This window comes from Agelaius tricolor, unplaced genomic scaffold (assembly GCF_023055355.1).
Source record: "Agelaius tricolor isolate 1412-34295 unplaced genomic scaffold, bAgeTri1.0.p SCAF_23, whole genome shotgun sequence".
NCBI lineage: Eukaryota > Metazoa > Chordata > Aves > Passeriformes > Icteridae > Agelaius > Agelaius tricolor.
The window spans coordinates 9520733-9537613 of NW_027269283.1; the positions used below are offsets into that span (position 1 = coordinate 9520733).

General features: G+C 43.8%; 1 protein-coding gene across 2 annotated transcripts in view; it reads right to left on the bottom strand.

Moving 5' to 3' along the window:
* Window positions 1–16881, bottom strand: part of CDH4 (cadherin 4) — a 423750-nt gene that overhangs the window by 268584 nt on the left and 138285 nt on the right. The window contains exon 3 of one of the 2 annotated variants that reach the window (XM_071447095.1): window positions 9360–9402. The exons of the other annotated variant lie outside the window; for it this stretch is intronic. Within the exon in view, the coding sequence (XP_071303196.1) occupies window positions 9360–9402 (43 nt within the window). The remainder of the gene's footprint in view (window positions 1–9359; window positions 9403–16881) is intronic. 2 annotated transcript variants of the gene reach the window in all.

Here is a 16881-nt window from a genome sequence, read left to right on the forward strand (position 1 = left end):
GACTCTAATTCCTTTGGAAGAAAAGGGAGAGCACATATATGTCACTCGGGAGCAGACCAACCCTGTTGTTTCTTTGCTATGTTTCTTTAGCAGAAATCTGGGAAGTTGAAGTCCCCCATGAGAAAAAGGGGCAGGGGTTGTGAGAGTCCCCCCAGCTCTGGATAGAATATTTCATCCAGCTCTTCATCCTGGTTGGGAGATCTATAGCAGGCTCCCACAAGGATATCTGCCTTGTTGGCCTTCTCTGATTCTCACCCATACTCTCAAATTTATTGTCACCACCATTAAGCTTCGCTCAGCAGCCCATTAAAAAGAAAAATCAGAAAAAAGTATGAGGAAAAAAAGTCCTCCTCAGGACCTGTGTTTTAGAGGATTCCATCACAGCAGTGGTGAAAATATGAGAGCTGAATTCCTGAGGAATCCTGCCTTTTACCAGGACCTGGCACTGCAGTGGCAGCACAGGCACTATTCCACCTTCTTCCCAAGAGCAGGTATCTCCTCTTTATCTTCTGCTTATCTCCCTGCTTGGTGCAGCCAGCTCTGGCTTTACCACTGCCCATCCCTCCAGGACAGAGTCACCCCCCTGCTGTCAGGAGAGGCAGGTGACACAGAGCACCCCAAACAGCTTATGGAAAACACTCCTTTCTTCCAGCCCTGTTAATCCCTCCATTAATGGGATTCTGCTTATTCCACTGTTCTTTGTGCTTAAATCCCTTGGGCTCCCCAGGCACTGACTGCTAAATTATGAAGTGGTTTTGAGAGCTTTGGTTAGATGTGCCATCGTGTTACACCACAGATTTTTATAGGTATAAGGGAAATTCCAACCCTGAGGGTGCTGCTCTCCTGCTCTCTATCTTTGGCTCCTTCAGTCCATCAGATTTTAAACAGTACTTGCCCAGAAAAAGAAAATCATTTTTCTTCCTCCTCTTCTTCTCCTTGTTTAAAGTTTATTAATACTGTCACATCAAATCTCAATGCAAAGTGATACGAAATGTCATACACTAAAAATAATGTGCTGGAAATGGGTCAGTACTGAAATATTTGCACTGTCTACAAACTGGTCTATTATCTCCTCCAGTTTCAAGCTCTTTTAACCCAATTCTCAAGTATACCAACACGACAGGGAGTTAAATTCTGATGAATTTTAAGAGAAATACAGACAGAACTGAGTATTTAGGTCACTGTTAGTGAAGTTATTTTGAGGGGATTTCATCATTTTTGTGTAAAATAATGAAAATGCTTTTTTCTGACTTCCCCCCTCCCGTGCTGACAGCTCCCTAATGCTGACAAGGTGCCCACAAGGTGCTCCTTGCAGTGAGAGGAGAGGCAAGAAGAGCATGAGAGGAAGAGCACTGTGGAATAGCCTTGATGTTGGAAGGGACCATCTGACCCAACCCTCCACTCAAATCATGGAAAAAAGGGGAGAAAAAAAGGAGAAAGATGGTTTTAACAAACTGAGAAGGCATAGAGGGAAGGTGAAATGGCAGAGATGCCTTGGGAGGCAGAGAGGAGAACTGTCCCAAAGCTTTACCAGGTCACTTATCAGTGGGCAGAAAGGACAAGAAGACAAGGAGGGATGTAGCTCTCACCAACTCTACCATGGAAAACACAGAAATAACAACACCCTGGCTGTGGGGGATTACCAAACCAGCAAATCCGTGCTGGTAACCTTACACTGTTAATATAACCAGGTACTTCTGCCACGTGCTAAGGTGCAGGAGTAGGGAAGAACTCTGCTGCAAGAGACGTGAGCAGTTTACTGAAATACCCACAACACAGTCAATGTCCAAGGAGCTGTCATCTTTTCAGTAAATAACTAGCAGGAAGCTGGGGTATTACTCTGGGAAGTGGCTGGCTCGGGCTGTGCTGGGCACTGAACAATGACACCCTCACAGCAAGGACAAATGCCCATTCCAAGTTATTTACTCCTTTACACTGCACATGCACATCCTTCGAGGAATGGCTCCAATCCACCTGGCACCCAGGAACGTAGGAAGCAGTGTCACAACATTTTGGAGCTTAAAGAGCAGGCACAATGTGCCAAACTGAGGTAACAGATGGGGATCCAAACATTGCTAAGTGCTACCTAGCAATGCAGCATATGCAGTGCCTGGAAATCGTGACATCATCTCATGAATGAAAAAGTCTTGCCCTAATATTTTAATTAGATACTTAATCAAGTGAAAAAAATGGAGATGAGCAAGGAGGAATGGTAGCAAAGGTAGGAAATATGACAGTGGCAGGAACAAAAAGGATAATCCCCCTGGTCCCAGTGTGGATACTTTGCAGCCCTCATCTTCCCCCCTTTCTGCTTCAACAGCTTTTGGCACTTGGACAGGGACAACCTGTGAGATGGTTCTGCGTTGAGAGTTTTGGAAGGGTAGGCTGGTATCCAAGAATTTAAGATAAAATGCTAAGCAGACTTGCAGAATACATCCACCTCCTGGAAGCTAAACATGCACCGTACAATTGGAGGGTCATCAGTTGGGTTATTCTTCTTAATTGTTAAATATGTATCAATTCTACATGATCTTTTATTTATATTATTTGGGGGGATTATGATGAAGAGAAAAATTGGTACAAAATCCTGAACACCCAGCTTGAAAACTCTGGCCTTCAGTAAGAAGATGAAAACACTTTTTACTGATTCAACTTTCATTCTAGACTCATGTAATTTAATCAGATATGTTCACAGCTAGAATTGCTGCATGCTGGAAATCCTTCCTGGCAATATAGAAGCTACCACTTTACCACTCCACAGATAATTTTCTCATTACATTATATACTACAGTTAGGAAAAGCTCAGTTATATTTACAAGCATACAGTTCAACCACTGATTGTAAAAATATGCATAATGCATAGCTAGCTTGCCCAAGTAATTAATGTGATTATGCATTCAAAGCAGGTAAGTGCAATAATTGAGTTGCTGTGCAAGCTGTGCAAGTGCATGCACAATTCTGCACACCTAATGTTTTGGGAGGTTTGCCCACTTGGGGAGACTCTGAAGTTCTGCTTTGCAATCACAGCTTAGAAAATAAAAAATAAGATTATTTCCTGTGCCGTAAACTGACCTAAGCACCAATGCTACTTTCCCAATATAATTAAATGTTAAAAGCCTTTAATTAAAGACTATAAATCAGAGTGAATAATGTCCGACCGGAGCAGGCTTACCATACAGGCTGCATCCAGTGCTGAGAGTGCACCAGAACAAGGCCATAAAAACGCCATTCACACCTTTTAATTGGTACATTTGAGCATTCCTTTTATTGCTTTTATTGCCAGACCAGCAATGGTATCACTTCCCTTCTGAAAACATTTTCACTCTCCAAACTTCAGCCCAAGTGTTGACGATGACAAATGGTGGCCCCTGCTTCCCTCAAGCCCCATCCAGAACAAAGCAATTCTTTGCCCTGGAATGCCTGAAGCATACCTGGGCCTGGAATTTAATTCTCTTTCATATTGTATTTCTTTCCATCTCAAGCTCTTAGATAGGGATTTTTATTTGTTTATGTATTTATTTTGGGGACAGCAAGTATTATTGGTTCCCTTGACACGGCTGTGTCATTGCACACTGAGATAACATGGGGAAGAAGCTGCTGTGGATAAAAAGTGGGGGGAAAAGCTGCATTTTTTCCTGCTGAGGGACAGAATCATCTCTCTCTTGCCTTCTCCTTCCCCCTCTGTGCTCTCTGCTCCCCAGCAGCAAAGTGATGGGTATCTGTATATTGATGGCATAATAATATATTTATGGATTGTGAACACAGAAAACTACAGCAGGGTAAATGCAATCAGATTTACAGATAAACTCGAGGCCTCTATAAATCTGGACTACAATAGAAATTAGACTGAGAGAGAATGAGGGGGAAAAAGGTTTTTTGAATCTGAATGCTGAGATTCAGCTTCAGCTCAACAGTATTTAAAAAGCTTTTGTTCCCACTTTCTACAAACAGGCAAACATTCAGGGTTTGCAGCTAACATCGAGGAACACAGAAACAGATTTTGAGCTTGTAAATAACTTCCAACTGTGTATTCAATTCTAAATTTCAGTTTATACTGTGCTGGGTTATTGTGTAAGAGTCAAATACAGAAAAGGAAACTTAAACATGGGATAATACAAAAACTCAGTACTACAAAATTCAGCAGTAATTGTGATGCAGAAAGAAAACAAACCCCAGAAAGATGCATCAAAGACTTTTACAAATAATTTCAAATATGGAACCACTCTAAGGATTTTGTGGTCAAATCTTCAATAAAGAATTCCTCAAAGAAAAAAATATTTGAATTATTTACTCAGCCCCGAGGAAGTGAATAGAGAATAAAGCAGATGAAAACAAGCAATCAGAGATGCTTCTTTTAAAGCTGTGATCTAACAGTAAAATGTTGCTAAATAATGGGAATGAATATCCTCGTGGATGTTGAGTCTGCAAGAACAAGCTGGGCCAGCTCTCCCTGCAGCCCTGCAAGCACAATATGGGTTTACATCTGGTCTCAAGAAGCACCAGGCAGACCCCAGACAGTCTGGCTGTCGGTCCAGACGAGCACCCAGCAGCTCGGGTGGGTTCTCATCCAAGGCTTACTCAACCTGCCTGAACCTTTTGGGCCAGCAAAGCGGAGCTGGCACTCTGCTGAGCACAGGATCTGCCTGGGCTGCTGGCACTGCCTGCTCACTGGGGCTGCAGCTAGAGCAGCAATAATCCTTCTCTGCTGACACCTCCTATTGGCACAGTGGCAGGAGGCTGCAAGTGTGGAGACGCACAACATGCAGGATGGAAGAGGAAAGCGTTTAAAGCACCTGAAGCAGAGTTTGCAGGGAAAGCCTGGTCGCCAGGAGCTGCATTCTGCTCTTTGTCATCCTCCCATGGTGTTAAAATCACTTAAGCCAATTTTTTTTTTTTTTAGTGCTTTTAACCCTGAGGAGATTATCACATGAACAAGCTGTTTTGCAGTGGGAAGTCTGAGGGCCAAATGGAGCCTCTCTCCAGCATCTGAGGGGTGCCCATCCCACTGTGCTCAAACAACACTGCTTGAGGCATCCAACACAAGGGTGTGGGGCAGAGCTGGTCCAGCTGAGCTGTGGTACCTGGAGCAGCCTCACAAGGAGCACCTTGCCTCTCCTCTGGGGCTGGCACAGGAGCCCTGGCCCCTGGGCATCCACACCAACAGGGGCTGCCTGTGGGGAGCCACCAGGACCCCCACAGAAAGCTGAGGATGGAGAGGCTCTGATGCACTCTGGGGAGCTGTGATGGGCTGGGAAAGCATCCCACAGCAGGGATGGAGCCTGCCCTCAACAGCAGAGCAGGAGCACAGCTCTGGAGTGGGCTGGGGATTGAACTGGGGAGAATGAAACTGCCTGTAACAGGAGGAGGTGGCCTCTGCAGCACAAATTATCTCTGAAAAGTAACAGCTTCTTGAGCAAGGCCAGATGGGAACAAGGAGAGCTATTGCACACCTATGGACTTTCCTGGTAGTGCATAAATAATAAAGTATCCTTTATGATCAGCTAGTGATCCTGGGAGGATTGGGGGAACCGGGGAAGCTGAAGTAACAGTTAAAACTTAACACATAAATGAAAAAAAACCCCAAAACATTTCATGATTTGGTTGTGCTGAGAGGACAAGGGCTTTTCCCCTGGAGATGGGAGACAAGATTTTCTGGCTGGGAGAGCTCTGCTGTGAGCAGCAGGCCTGGGCACTGTGCTGGGCAGCTCTGTCCAGCCTGTGGGAGCCTCTGCCAGCCAAGAGCTCACAGCTCTAATCCGAGATCTGTCACCACTCACTGCACAGCCCTGGGCAAGTTGCTTAACCTCCTTGTGTCTCACTTTCACCATCTGCAGGACTGGGCTAACACTGACTTGGCCAGTGGATAGGGGCATTCAGGGGCTTAATCAAGGGTAGCTGGAGTGATTAAATTCCAGCTGCTCGGTTTGTGGCTGCAACTCTCTGCCCAGTGTCAGGTCCTGGCACTGCGGCACACGAGCCAGGCTCAGTGTCCTCAGAGCGGGGCAGGGAAGGAAGGAGCTGCCACAGCACAATATATGGGTCAGCATCTTCCAACTGCAGCTGCCAGCCTGCTGACTTGGCAGCAGCCTCCTCCCGGCCCTTGGCTGAGGCACACCAGAGAAATCCCGTCACTCCCAGCCTGCTGGAGGTGGAACAGAGCCAGGCTGGGCCTCCAGACAGAGCCCAGGGAGAGATGAGTGGACTGCACCTCCCCACAAGGGAGCTGGAGCCAGGTACACGGGCCCTGACCGATGGAAACACAGAGGCACAGGAGCTGTGCTCCATCTGCCCTGAGGAAACGCTCCTGACCGGCATCCCAGTGCCCCTGAGCACAGCCCAGGCAGGACTGAGAACAGGCTCAGCCCAGGCAGGACTGAGAACAGGCTCAGCCCAGGCAGGACTGAGCACAGGCACAGCCCAGGCAGGACTGAGCACAGCCCAGGCAGGACTGAGCACAACCCAGGCAGGACTGAGCACAACCCAGGCAGGACTGAGCACAGGCACAGCCCAGGCAGGACTGAGAACAGGCTCAGCCCAGGCAGGACTGAGCACAGGCACAGCCCAGGCAGGACTGAGCACAGGCACAGCCCAGGCAGGACTGAGCACAGCCCAAGCAGGATGAGAGCACAGCCCAGGCAGGACTGAGCACAGGCTCAGCCCAGGCAGGATGAGAGCACAGCCCAGGCAGGACTGAGCACAGGCACAGCCCAGGCAGGTCAGGCCCACCCAGAAGCTGAATCATGGACCAGGGCCACCAGACAGCACCAGCACTGGAAAACAGAGGGGTCCTGCAGGAAAACCCTTTCCAGCTCCAATTTAGTTCTTACTTATCTCATCACATACCCCCTTTCATCTTGAGCTGAGTCCCCTCAGACACCTCCCCAGCTCAGCTCACTGCATCTCTCCTGATCATTCTCTTCTGCCAGATGCGCCTCCCTTCTCCATGCACTCCCTCACTGACCATCAAAACATGGCCCATCCATCAGCTCTTCTCCCATTTCAATGAGGTTTTCATGCCTTTTTCAGCATTTACAGGACTATTCAGGATAAGAGGATCCATATATATATATATATATATAAATAGGTATTAAGTACATCTTGGAATAAACGTCAAGGTACAAGTGATTGCACAAGTTGGAAGGAGACTTTTAACAGGAAAGAGAAAGTATTTCACCTGCAATCAGTCATCAATGCATCAACAGGACACAGTAAAATGATATGGTTATAAGTCAACCCTATAAATCCACAGAGCAACTTAATTGCCAAAATCCATGCCTTGAATTAGATGACAGAAAAGTAAATTTTACATACATAAAGGAATTTCTTCTTAAACTTTCTTTCCTGGGATGGCAGAGGGAAGGTGAGGGAAATCAGTCCCATAGCAAGAATTGTGTCTGTGTTGGCTGGTACCACTGTGACAGTGCATTAGGGGTGTCAATAGACTGTCACCAACCCTTGCCACATGAGATCAAACATTCTGTTGCTGACTCTGAACCCCAGCAGGAGCCAGCCAGAGCAAACACCAAGAGAGGATTGTAGTATTTGGCTCTGAATTTTCACAAACAACTTTATTTCTCCCTGTGTCCTGTGACCTAGGTAATAAAATAACATTTACAACTCAATTAAGGCATCTCAAATACAGATCTGTGATTTAACATGCAGACACTTGTGGTACTGCAGATTTAATATGGTAATGACTGAACAGATGTTTAGGAAATTGTGTACACTGGCAGATGCTGACTGACAAAGGATCCCTGTTTCAGGTGTTTGGCTTCCATGGGTTTACACATGACTGCCAAAAAGTCTGTTCCCTGCTCCAAGAAGAGCAACTACAGAAGCCCCTGTGCTTTGCATCCATGGCCAATTAAAGTAAGATCTAAACGTCTCCTGCATGTACAATGGAAGTGACTCAGCTTCCTCTCCCTGTGCTGCACAGGTGTGACTACCACCACTCCTTGCAGTGTAAAGAATAACTCCAGACGTGCAGAATAACTCAGATCAGAGCTGTCTCCTAGTCAGGCAAGAAAACACAAACTGTTTTTAAACCCCCACGTCCTGTAACTGCACTTTCTTACCGAGTGATGCATGCCACTGGATTACAGGAGACTGTTCCCATTAGGAAACATAATTCAATACAACAAAAGGTGGCAAAATTGAGCCTGGATTGATCAAGAAGATTTAACTTCAAATTGACAATATTGCTGAGCAGCGAGGCAGGGAGCACAGGCATAATTTGGTTTCCTGCAGCACCACTCCAAATGATGGCTATCAGTATTCCAATCAGTGGCTGATGCTTTATTTCCCCCATGAGTTTCTCCAGGTCATCCCTAACAGTTAGAAAAGTGCTTACTCGCTTGGGCTGCACTGAGCAGATGGCTCCTGATCAGAGATTAGTGCTGGAGCTGGGGGTCAGTGGGCTGCCAAAACCCTCATCTGGGGGCTGCCCACTGCAGCCACCCTGGGGACAGCAGTTTGCTGACCACTCCAGAGGGTGACACGCTCAGCAATGCTCCTGGACGTGTCCAGGTCTCCCTGCAGTACAGCCAGGGCTCAGCTGATATATAATTTATATCCCTGAGACTTCACTGCCTGTGTTACAATATCACTTCTGCCTTGGGGTCACTGGGTATAGACTTCTGCAGGAAATGGAGGGCACACAGAGGTGGTGGGAGAGAATGATTAAAGCCCACACCATCCTGCCTCTGCCCAATCACCAGCAACTCACATTTTTCAAACCTTAGACCAGCATGACAACAGCCACCTCTTTTCAAGGTTTATTTTTACTCCCCCCTCCCCAAAAAAAAGGGAAAATAAAAGAGAGTGGAAAGATTAAAAACATCCAAAAGCTGGTGGGGTTGTAGAACACAGGCTGGGATTTCAGGGCCAGGCTTCTGGGACTACTACTATGCATAGCATCTATTTTCTTCCTCCTGATGAGGTTCAAAGGTAAGTTTTGGCATTGACTTGATTAGCATGGAATTCAGACACATTTAAACCAGAAATGAGCCCCAGCTTTACAGCTGTGGACTCCCTAAACGGTGCTTATTTTTACTAAAACATAAGGACCAATTCTTTCCAAGCCCTGTGTCTGTATAGTTTTTGATCAGTTGTTTTTTGACCAATTGTTTTTGACCTGGTGTTTTCCCAATTTCAGTAGGGTTTTGCTGCCACAGGAGGAAGACAAGGATAATGTTATGCCGTAAGATCCTAGGGAAAAATCACTTTTCCCTGGGAAAGGTGACGAAGAAACAAAGCTGAGCTTTGCTCTGGTACTAGAGGAATTTTAAACACTATTTCTGACACTACTGCAGTACAGCAGGAGCTATTCTAAGGACAAGAGCCAAGCATAGAGTACATACCATACAAACCAACCACAGGGAGCCATGCCCTCCAAACCTGTGTCTATACAGAAGAAAGGAGAAGAGAGGGGAAAAAAAAAATAGATGGAAGTAAGTCACTGAAGGTAACCTGGAAAGTCACTAACAGAGTGAGAACCACAGTCTCCTGACCCCTGTTTTAGTGTCTTCAAAACCATCTGCACCATAACAGCAAGTGACTGTCAGCAGTCACCTTGTTTCAGGGAGTTGAAAAATAAAGGAAAATATACCAACCATCTTACACTTCAGAAGAAAACAATCTTATTTTCCCCGATTACAGCATCCTAAAAGAATGTTGCTTAGATACAGTACTACACATGCAAAAATAGGTTCCTAACTGTTCTCAAATTACACAACAATATTAGTTTGGGGACACTTAAGTCTTGCTTACTTGATTCCACTTTAATCTATTTTCTCACATGCGCTTTAATTTTTATATGCATTTAATTATGCACTTCTGTGACAGAATTAAGTCAGATCTCAACCCTAAGAACACTTACATGCATGGTTAACTTCCACACACAGAGCCTCACTATGAATTTATGGATGTCGAATTGGAATGACCATGGTTTCATTGTTTCCCATTTATAGTGATGTTTGTGCCTGATTCATTCCTTTTATTATTCTTTTATTTCATTGATTTGTTTTGACATTCATGCATTTACTTCCAAGCCAATACATCATTTGAATGTAAAAGATAAGACTCTTCAGGAATTTATTGCAATGGACTTCTAAAAGAGGAGAATTGGGAAGTTATATCAGAGAAGCACATTAAAAACCAAAAAAAATAACAGAATTTATATCTAACCTGCCTTGAGATCTTTTTTATGGTCACAGCTGGAAATCTGTTTGGAATTGCCATGATGGCAACATAGCTCCTGTGTCTGCAGTGCAGCTTCTGTGTGGATAACAGATCTCTGAGGTTTGGGTTCTGAACCCCATCCTCTTATCACCTAAGCATGGATACCCTTCAGCATCTCTATTAGGTAAAAATATTCAGGTATGTTCCCAAAACCAGGGGAAAAAAGGATGCTATATATTATAGAGAATCTGCATTTTAATATTATAATCTATTACTACAGCAGTGGCTGGTTTGAATTCTGAGCCCATGATAACACTTTCTGCCTCCAAGTCCTGAACCAGCCAACAGCATCTCCTGATAAAAACCTTCCCTGATGTTTGCTGCAAAATCCTTGTCCACTGCAAACAAACACCTCTAACTGCATTTAGGACTTCAAATGTTTTCAAGTATTGAACAGTGTGGTTTCAAGCAATTGCACAGCACAATCTACAGCAAGTGGTCAGCAGGATTTCTTTGGAAAAATACCAATGAACTTTATTAGACAACAGGCTGCACTAGCAGGAGCAGCACACATGTGGTCTGACGACTTGAGAACAAGCTCAATTCCCAAGAACATTCTCAATTTAGGCTTTGTACAAATGTCTTGCTCCCTGGAATCCTGGCGATACTGGAAACCTTCCACGTTCACTCGAGGCTCTCACTTCTCCCTGCATCAGTTTGTGAATAACCCTCATCCTCCTCACCACATGGGCAATGCCTCCTGCACACCACTTCTGTTCCACCCACTCACTGCTGGTGCAGGTGACCCAGACCAGCTGTCACATTGTGTGGCAATAGCTAATGTCATGTTTTGTCCCAATAATTACCCAGAAACTTGCACTACTTCAGCAGCAACAACAAATAACCCAAAGCCCAGCTCCAGCCAGGTGATTGCTGTCATATTTCTGTGCAGGTTTGCCCCAAAATAAGCATGTACAGAAGCACCTCAGAGGAAGCAACAGCCCTACTATGCATGTTCAAATGAATTGTTTAACACACAAGCTCCCAAGGAAGAGTTTTCCTGTAATAAACTGACTGGAGAAGGCTGGATGGATTTTGGATGGGAGGTCTGCTCACTGCTACTGCACAGGCACTTGGTTAAAGTGCCAGACATGGAAAATTTGAAACTGATCAAGAAGGAAAAAAAAGGAGACATCAAAAACCTTCTTGGACAAACACACAGGCACTAAAAGAAGGTGTGTGCACTCAAAGGGTGAGAAATGAAAGCCCTGTTGCTGTGTGCTAATTGAAGCGGGGCTGAGCTGCTTGCTCAGAGTCACTGGGACATTAAAGGAATTATTTCTCTTTGCTTCCTCAGATGGTCCAGAGCAGCAACTTTGTTTTGTGGGAGAAGCCCCAAAGTACCAGCACCACTAACTACAGACTGGGTGGAGCAAAGTTCCAAATTCTGCAGTTCCAAATCCCTGTGCTGCCTCTCCTTGCTGTGGTTACCCTGCACTGACACTCAACCCAAGCAGCACTGATGGTTCAGCTCATCCTGAACAAAAACCCCCAAACCTGCAAGACACAAAGTTTCCCTTTCCCAGAACTTGCACCTCCAGCTGGCTGCAGAAATGAAGGATGAATTGCTACACATTTCTCTTTCCCACTCTGAAGGTGAGTTTTTCAAGCCAAAGCACATCATTATTTGTGTGTCAGGGGAAGGTTTTTAGTGCAGTTCATAAAAATGTAGGTTCTAAAGCACAAGTTACAGCAACCAGAAAAAAGTCTGGGTCTATGCACTACCATATACCAGCCAAAGGTCCCATGACATGCTACTTGCCACAATTACTACTTGGAGCATCTATCATTTACACCTTGAGCTGTGTGCTAGTAACCTTTTACAACAGGATTTGCTTTTGTTCCCTAATCACCAAAAGAGATTTCAAAGCAATCAAATTCTACTGATGCAGACTCTTGAGCATATAGAGTATTTTGCTTGAGTATTTACAAATGTTTTTCTTATTCATGAGCCACCTTGTAAGCAAGAACTTGTTTGAACAACTATTCCTGGAAAATGAAAGTAAGTTACAAATATGATTGTTCATTAATGCCACATGCAATATTCAAGGAGTTCTTCTTTCAGAGGTGTTTTGAGAATGAATTCATTCTTTTGTGTAGTGCTACAAAGGTGTAAAATGCTAAGTGTTAGATATTATTATACTACCAGTGTCTAAGCTTGTGGCCCCTCTTGGAAACACTTCATTTTTGTACATCTGAGAGGGGAAAGCAAAGGCAGCTAGAGAAAAGATAGTTGAAAACCTGTCTAGCATATTTCTTCACCCAAATATTGCTTTTAATGTATAATCAATCTTTATGGTCTGTTGCTGCAGGGAAGGTGTAATGGAATCAAGTTTTCATAAAATTGCAAGTTGCATGAATCTTTCAGAAACAAGATCATAACATTCTTCATTCCAAATCAATATCGATTATTCCTTAAGTTACATATAAATTGCTTTTAGCTGCAGACATTTCATGTCATACAAATGCAGTTAATAATGGGAAATATCCCTTTCACCACACTAACAATGCCATCCTGCTTGCTGGGCTCATCTAGGGAGAAAGATTATTCCCTTCTTTTCCTCGTTTCCTATTTTAAATACATTTTAGCCAACCTGTGTATCCTGTTTGACTCTTGTTACAGCTGATCTGCGCACAACTTTCCAAGAGTAAAGCACTTTGTGACACACAATTTGCAAGTCTTGACCAAAAGGCCATTTCTTTTAGCTGGTATTTCCCCATTGAAGAACTGACCTCATTCTGAAGGCACATTACCCAAATTCTCTAGGCAAGAAGCAGAATTGAAATTATTCACACCAAGGAATGAGTCACAAATCACGCAGGAAACAAATCAGAGGAGGAGGCCCAACACTGGAAGTGCTGCATGGGCGGATTTCTACCAACGGGCCTGGAAATGCACACACAGGGTAAAAAAAGAAATTAAAGTGAAATCCCTGCTGTGTTCCATCTTTCTGCTGCTTCCCCTCTATTTGCAAAATACACTTAAAATATAAACAAAATTGAATTTAAAAAGCCGCAACAGTGGAATCCACATTCTCAACAAACTGAGGAGAAGGCACAGGGGAAAGAGCTAAAGTAGGAAGTCACTTGGATAAAAAATTAGGGATTCAGCACATTGCTCCTTGGCTGGCTGCTCAGCCCAAATGGGGCCATTCACTGTGTGGTGTTCTGCCACTGCAGTTTTATGTGTGGCCAGCACAAAGGCCTGACCATCATTTTTCAGGGTTTATTTCCATACAAGGAAATACAAAGTTCTCTCTGCCGTAAAATGTTTTGCAATATCTTTCACGGCTTTAAAACCACAAAATACTCCTTACATTTTATCTCGGTGTTTAATGCATTTTAAGTTTACATTTGAGCTCTGATGATTAACTTTAAGAAACAAAGTAAACTGTGTGCTTTTTTAGCCCCTAAGGACAGTTATTCCTTCAGAATGTAACTGCAAAGATATTTTTACATTGTAGGAAACCAACTATAATGTACATTACAGCTCATTTTCCAACACTGGATTGCATCATAAATATATTTTAAGCTGCTGTGTTAAAATTATAGTGGAAAATTAAAACAAGCATAACCCATATTATTTAAGATGAATTTTACAGCCAAGTAAGAACCAAAATGAAATAAAAACACAGTATTTGCATCCAAGGAAATTTGGTAGAAATAACATAAAAAACCTGTTACGGCTAAAACCTACTTAGCAAAAAAAAAAAAAAAGGAGATGAAAACATTTGCCATCTGTTGAGAGCATGGAACTGGTTCCCCCATTAGGAGCTGCAATCTCAAAGCCAGGGATTAAAATCCATAGCAGGGTCACCTCCCGAGGGCCAGACAGAAGTGGATGGAAATAACCAAATCTGGGAGCTTGTTCTGGTTTGGTTTTTTTTTTTCCATTAAATATGGAACATTAATTCACCCAAAACCCAAATTAGTTGTTGCAGCTGACAATCCTAACAGGCAACGTGGTGAACTATAAGGGCTGAGAAATATTACCTTTAAAACTGACGTGTACTTGGTCAACATTATCTTCTCCTTTTCACACATCCACAGATATACTCCACAGATCTATAAAAACGTGATACTAATTACTGCCTGCAATTAGAGACCCTGCTCATGGTTAACAGTGCATGAGCACATCACACAATGTGATTTTCCTGCTTTGTGCCACATTTGACCACATGAGAGAACAGAGAACATTGCTATGATGAGGAATGCATAATTAAAATATATTGGCCTTGTCTTATTTGCTGATGTTGGTACCAAAGACCAGAGCAGTAATGAGGACTTTGAGTCTCAAGACACAGAGTTTAAGAACACTGAGAAGTAACTTTGTACAGGACAGAGGTTGATTTTTAAGCTGATAAATCTGCTTGCTGCTGCAGCAAAACAGAAAAGCCATGGCTAGTTCCAGTCTTTTGGCTGAAAGATTGATTTCTGTCCTGACATCAAACTCAGTATTTGTTACTTAACAAATACATTATCAGGGTGACTATTTTTTTTTTGCATTTTTTCATCTCTGTGTCCTTAACAGTCAAATAAAAATTTTACTTTTTTCAGTTCACTACCTCCAAAATATCTTTGAAAAACTACCAGAACTGGCAATGACAGGTATAAAAGTCAGCAGATACTGGGATTTTGCAACAGTGTGAAGTATTACAAAAGATCATCATCAATACAAAGTACTGTACTCATAATAGCAATTTCTTGCCTCTATCCTAACAATTCAGACAAACTATGGAAAGCAGACAGTGTCCTGGTGGTCTCAGTGCCTTTAAGAAGTCCATTACCATGAGCAGGCACCTTCCCTTTCCTAAAGGACAGTGTTAAACCCAATTCCAGCAGATCCTCAACCAACAGTTGTTAGAATCACTGTAAAAGTAAAGAAAAAAGAAAAAGCAAAAGAAATTAAAGCTGAAGTGGCAGTACTAGAACCCCAACTTCCTGGCAGAGATGCAAATGACCCAAACAAAGGCACTGAAGTAGGCACCAAGGCATTAATAATTCAGAATTCACCATAACAATACTAATTATGGTGTTTCATGTGGCATTATTGAGAAGATAATACGCACTTTTACAGGAAATTAATTATAATTCACCAAGTAACGTGTTAGAAAGTGTGTTTTTACCAGTCCTGCTGAAGTTTAAAAGCTGGATTTAAATCTCTACCTTGGTGACATGTTTTCAGAAAGCAGAGAGAGTTCAGAAGGATTTGACAGCAATTTTATCTCCACAAGATGCAGGGCTGAGTTTCTCAGCTAAGTAGCCTACAGGGAGAGGGATGGGAGTTTTGCTGGGTATTTCAGAGACCATGTGTGATTCTTCTGTAAGGCTTATCTCTCATCTCCCAGCTAGGCCAAGGGATCTAAGAAATCCCTCTCATTCAAATCAAATATCAGTCCAACTCCTATTGTTGCTGCCCTTATTGGAGATGCAATCCCCTTGATAGAGAAGGATGCACGGTGCTTCTTTAAGCACTTACCAATACTGCCCCTGCAGCAGAGAGGAGGCTTGCCCAGCCCATCACAGCCTAGGAAGCCTGAATTTATGAAAAACAAAATATTACTGCAAGGCTGTGGGTGGTTTTTAGCTACACTTTCAGCCCACAAAGTCAAATTCAGAGGCTTATCTGAGCAGGGAGTCTCACATCCCTGACTCGTGGATGCACAGAGCAGTGAATATCCTGTGGCAGGGCAGATTTGATCAGCATTTCCACACTCATTTACAACCCCCAGTGCTGCTGATGCTCACCAGGCTGTTTTGAGGCCCTGGTTCTCTGACTCCCCTCTGGACAGCATCCTCAGGACACCCCAGCTCTGCACAGTCCCGTGAGGGCGAGTCCTGCTCAGACTCACACGGAGTTCTGCTCTCCACAAAACTGCCCAGGAACGAAACTGCCTCAAAAAGGTGCAGAGCCACAGGTTCATTACTGAGTCATTCAGGAGAACATTAATACAAAATCATTTGTGCCTTGGGGCCTTTGCAGATACCAGGTCCAAGGAAAAGTCTGCAAGAAGGGGAGTGGTGCTGTCCCCCCCAGTGTCCTCTCCCTCTGGCAGAAAGGGTGAAAGATTCAAGGACACCCATGAAAGAGAGCCCAGCCTGTGTCATGGTACAGCAGAAGCACCTAATTCACACATATCATCCTTTAAAAAAACTAAGCAGGAGACATTAATAAATTTGTGGCTTTATTAAGCCCGACCATTCTTTCTAAATCCCATCCCTAATTCTCTTTTCAACCGCTTGTACGTCTGGATCAAAGAAAAGATGGATTTGAGTGTATTTAAAAAACTGCTGAGCTTGGACACTGTTCTTAAAAATTACTAATTGTACCTTGCTAAAAAAACCAAATCACTTTTCTTGAAGTCTGGAAACAAGTCTCCTTGGAGGAAACACCCCCATCTCCAAACCTCACCCAGAGCAAAGCCTGCATGGCAAAAGAGGCTGTTTTGGTTAATCACTTCTTCATGTGAACAGACAGATTGGTCAGGATAAACTGCCAGCACTGCTGACTCTGCCTGGCCCCTGCTCCCTCCCTTCACAGCTGCTCCAGCACCAAGAGATGCTTGGTTCCATGGCCAGGGCAGCTCCAACTGCTTGGTCTCCATCTCATGGAAAGCCATATGGAGAGGAGAAAGCTGCTTC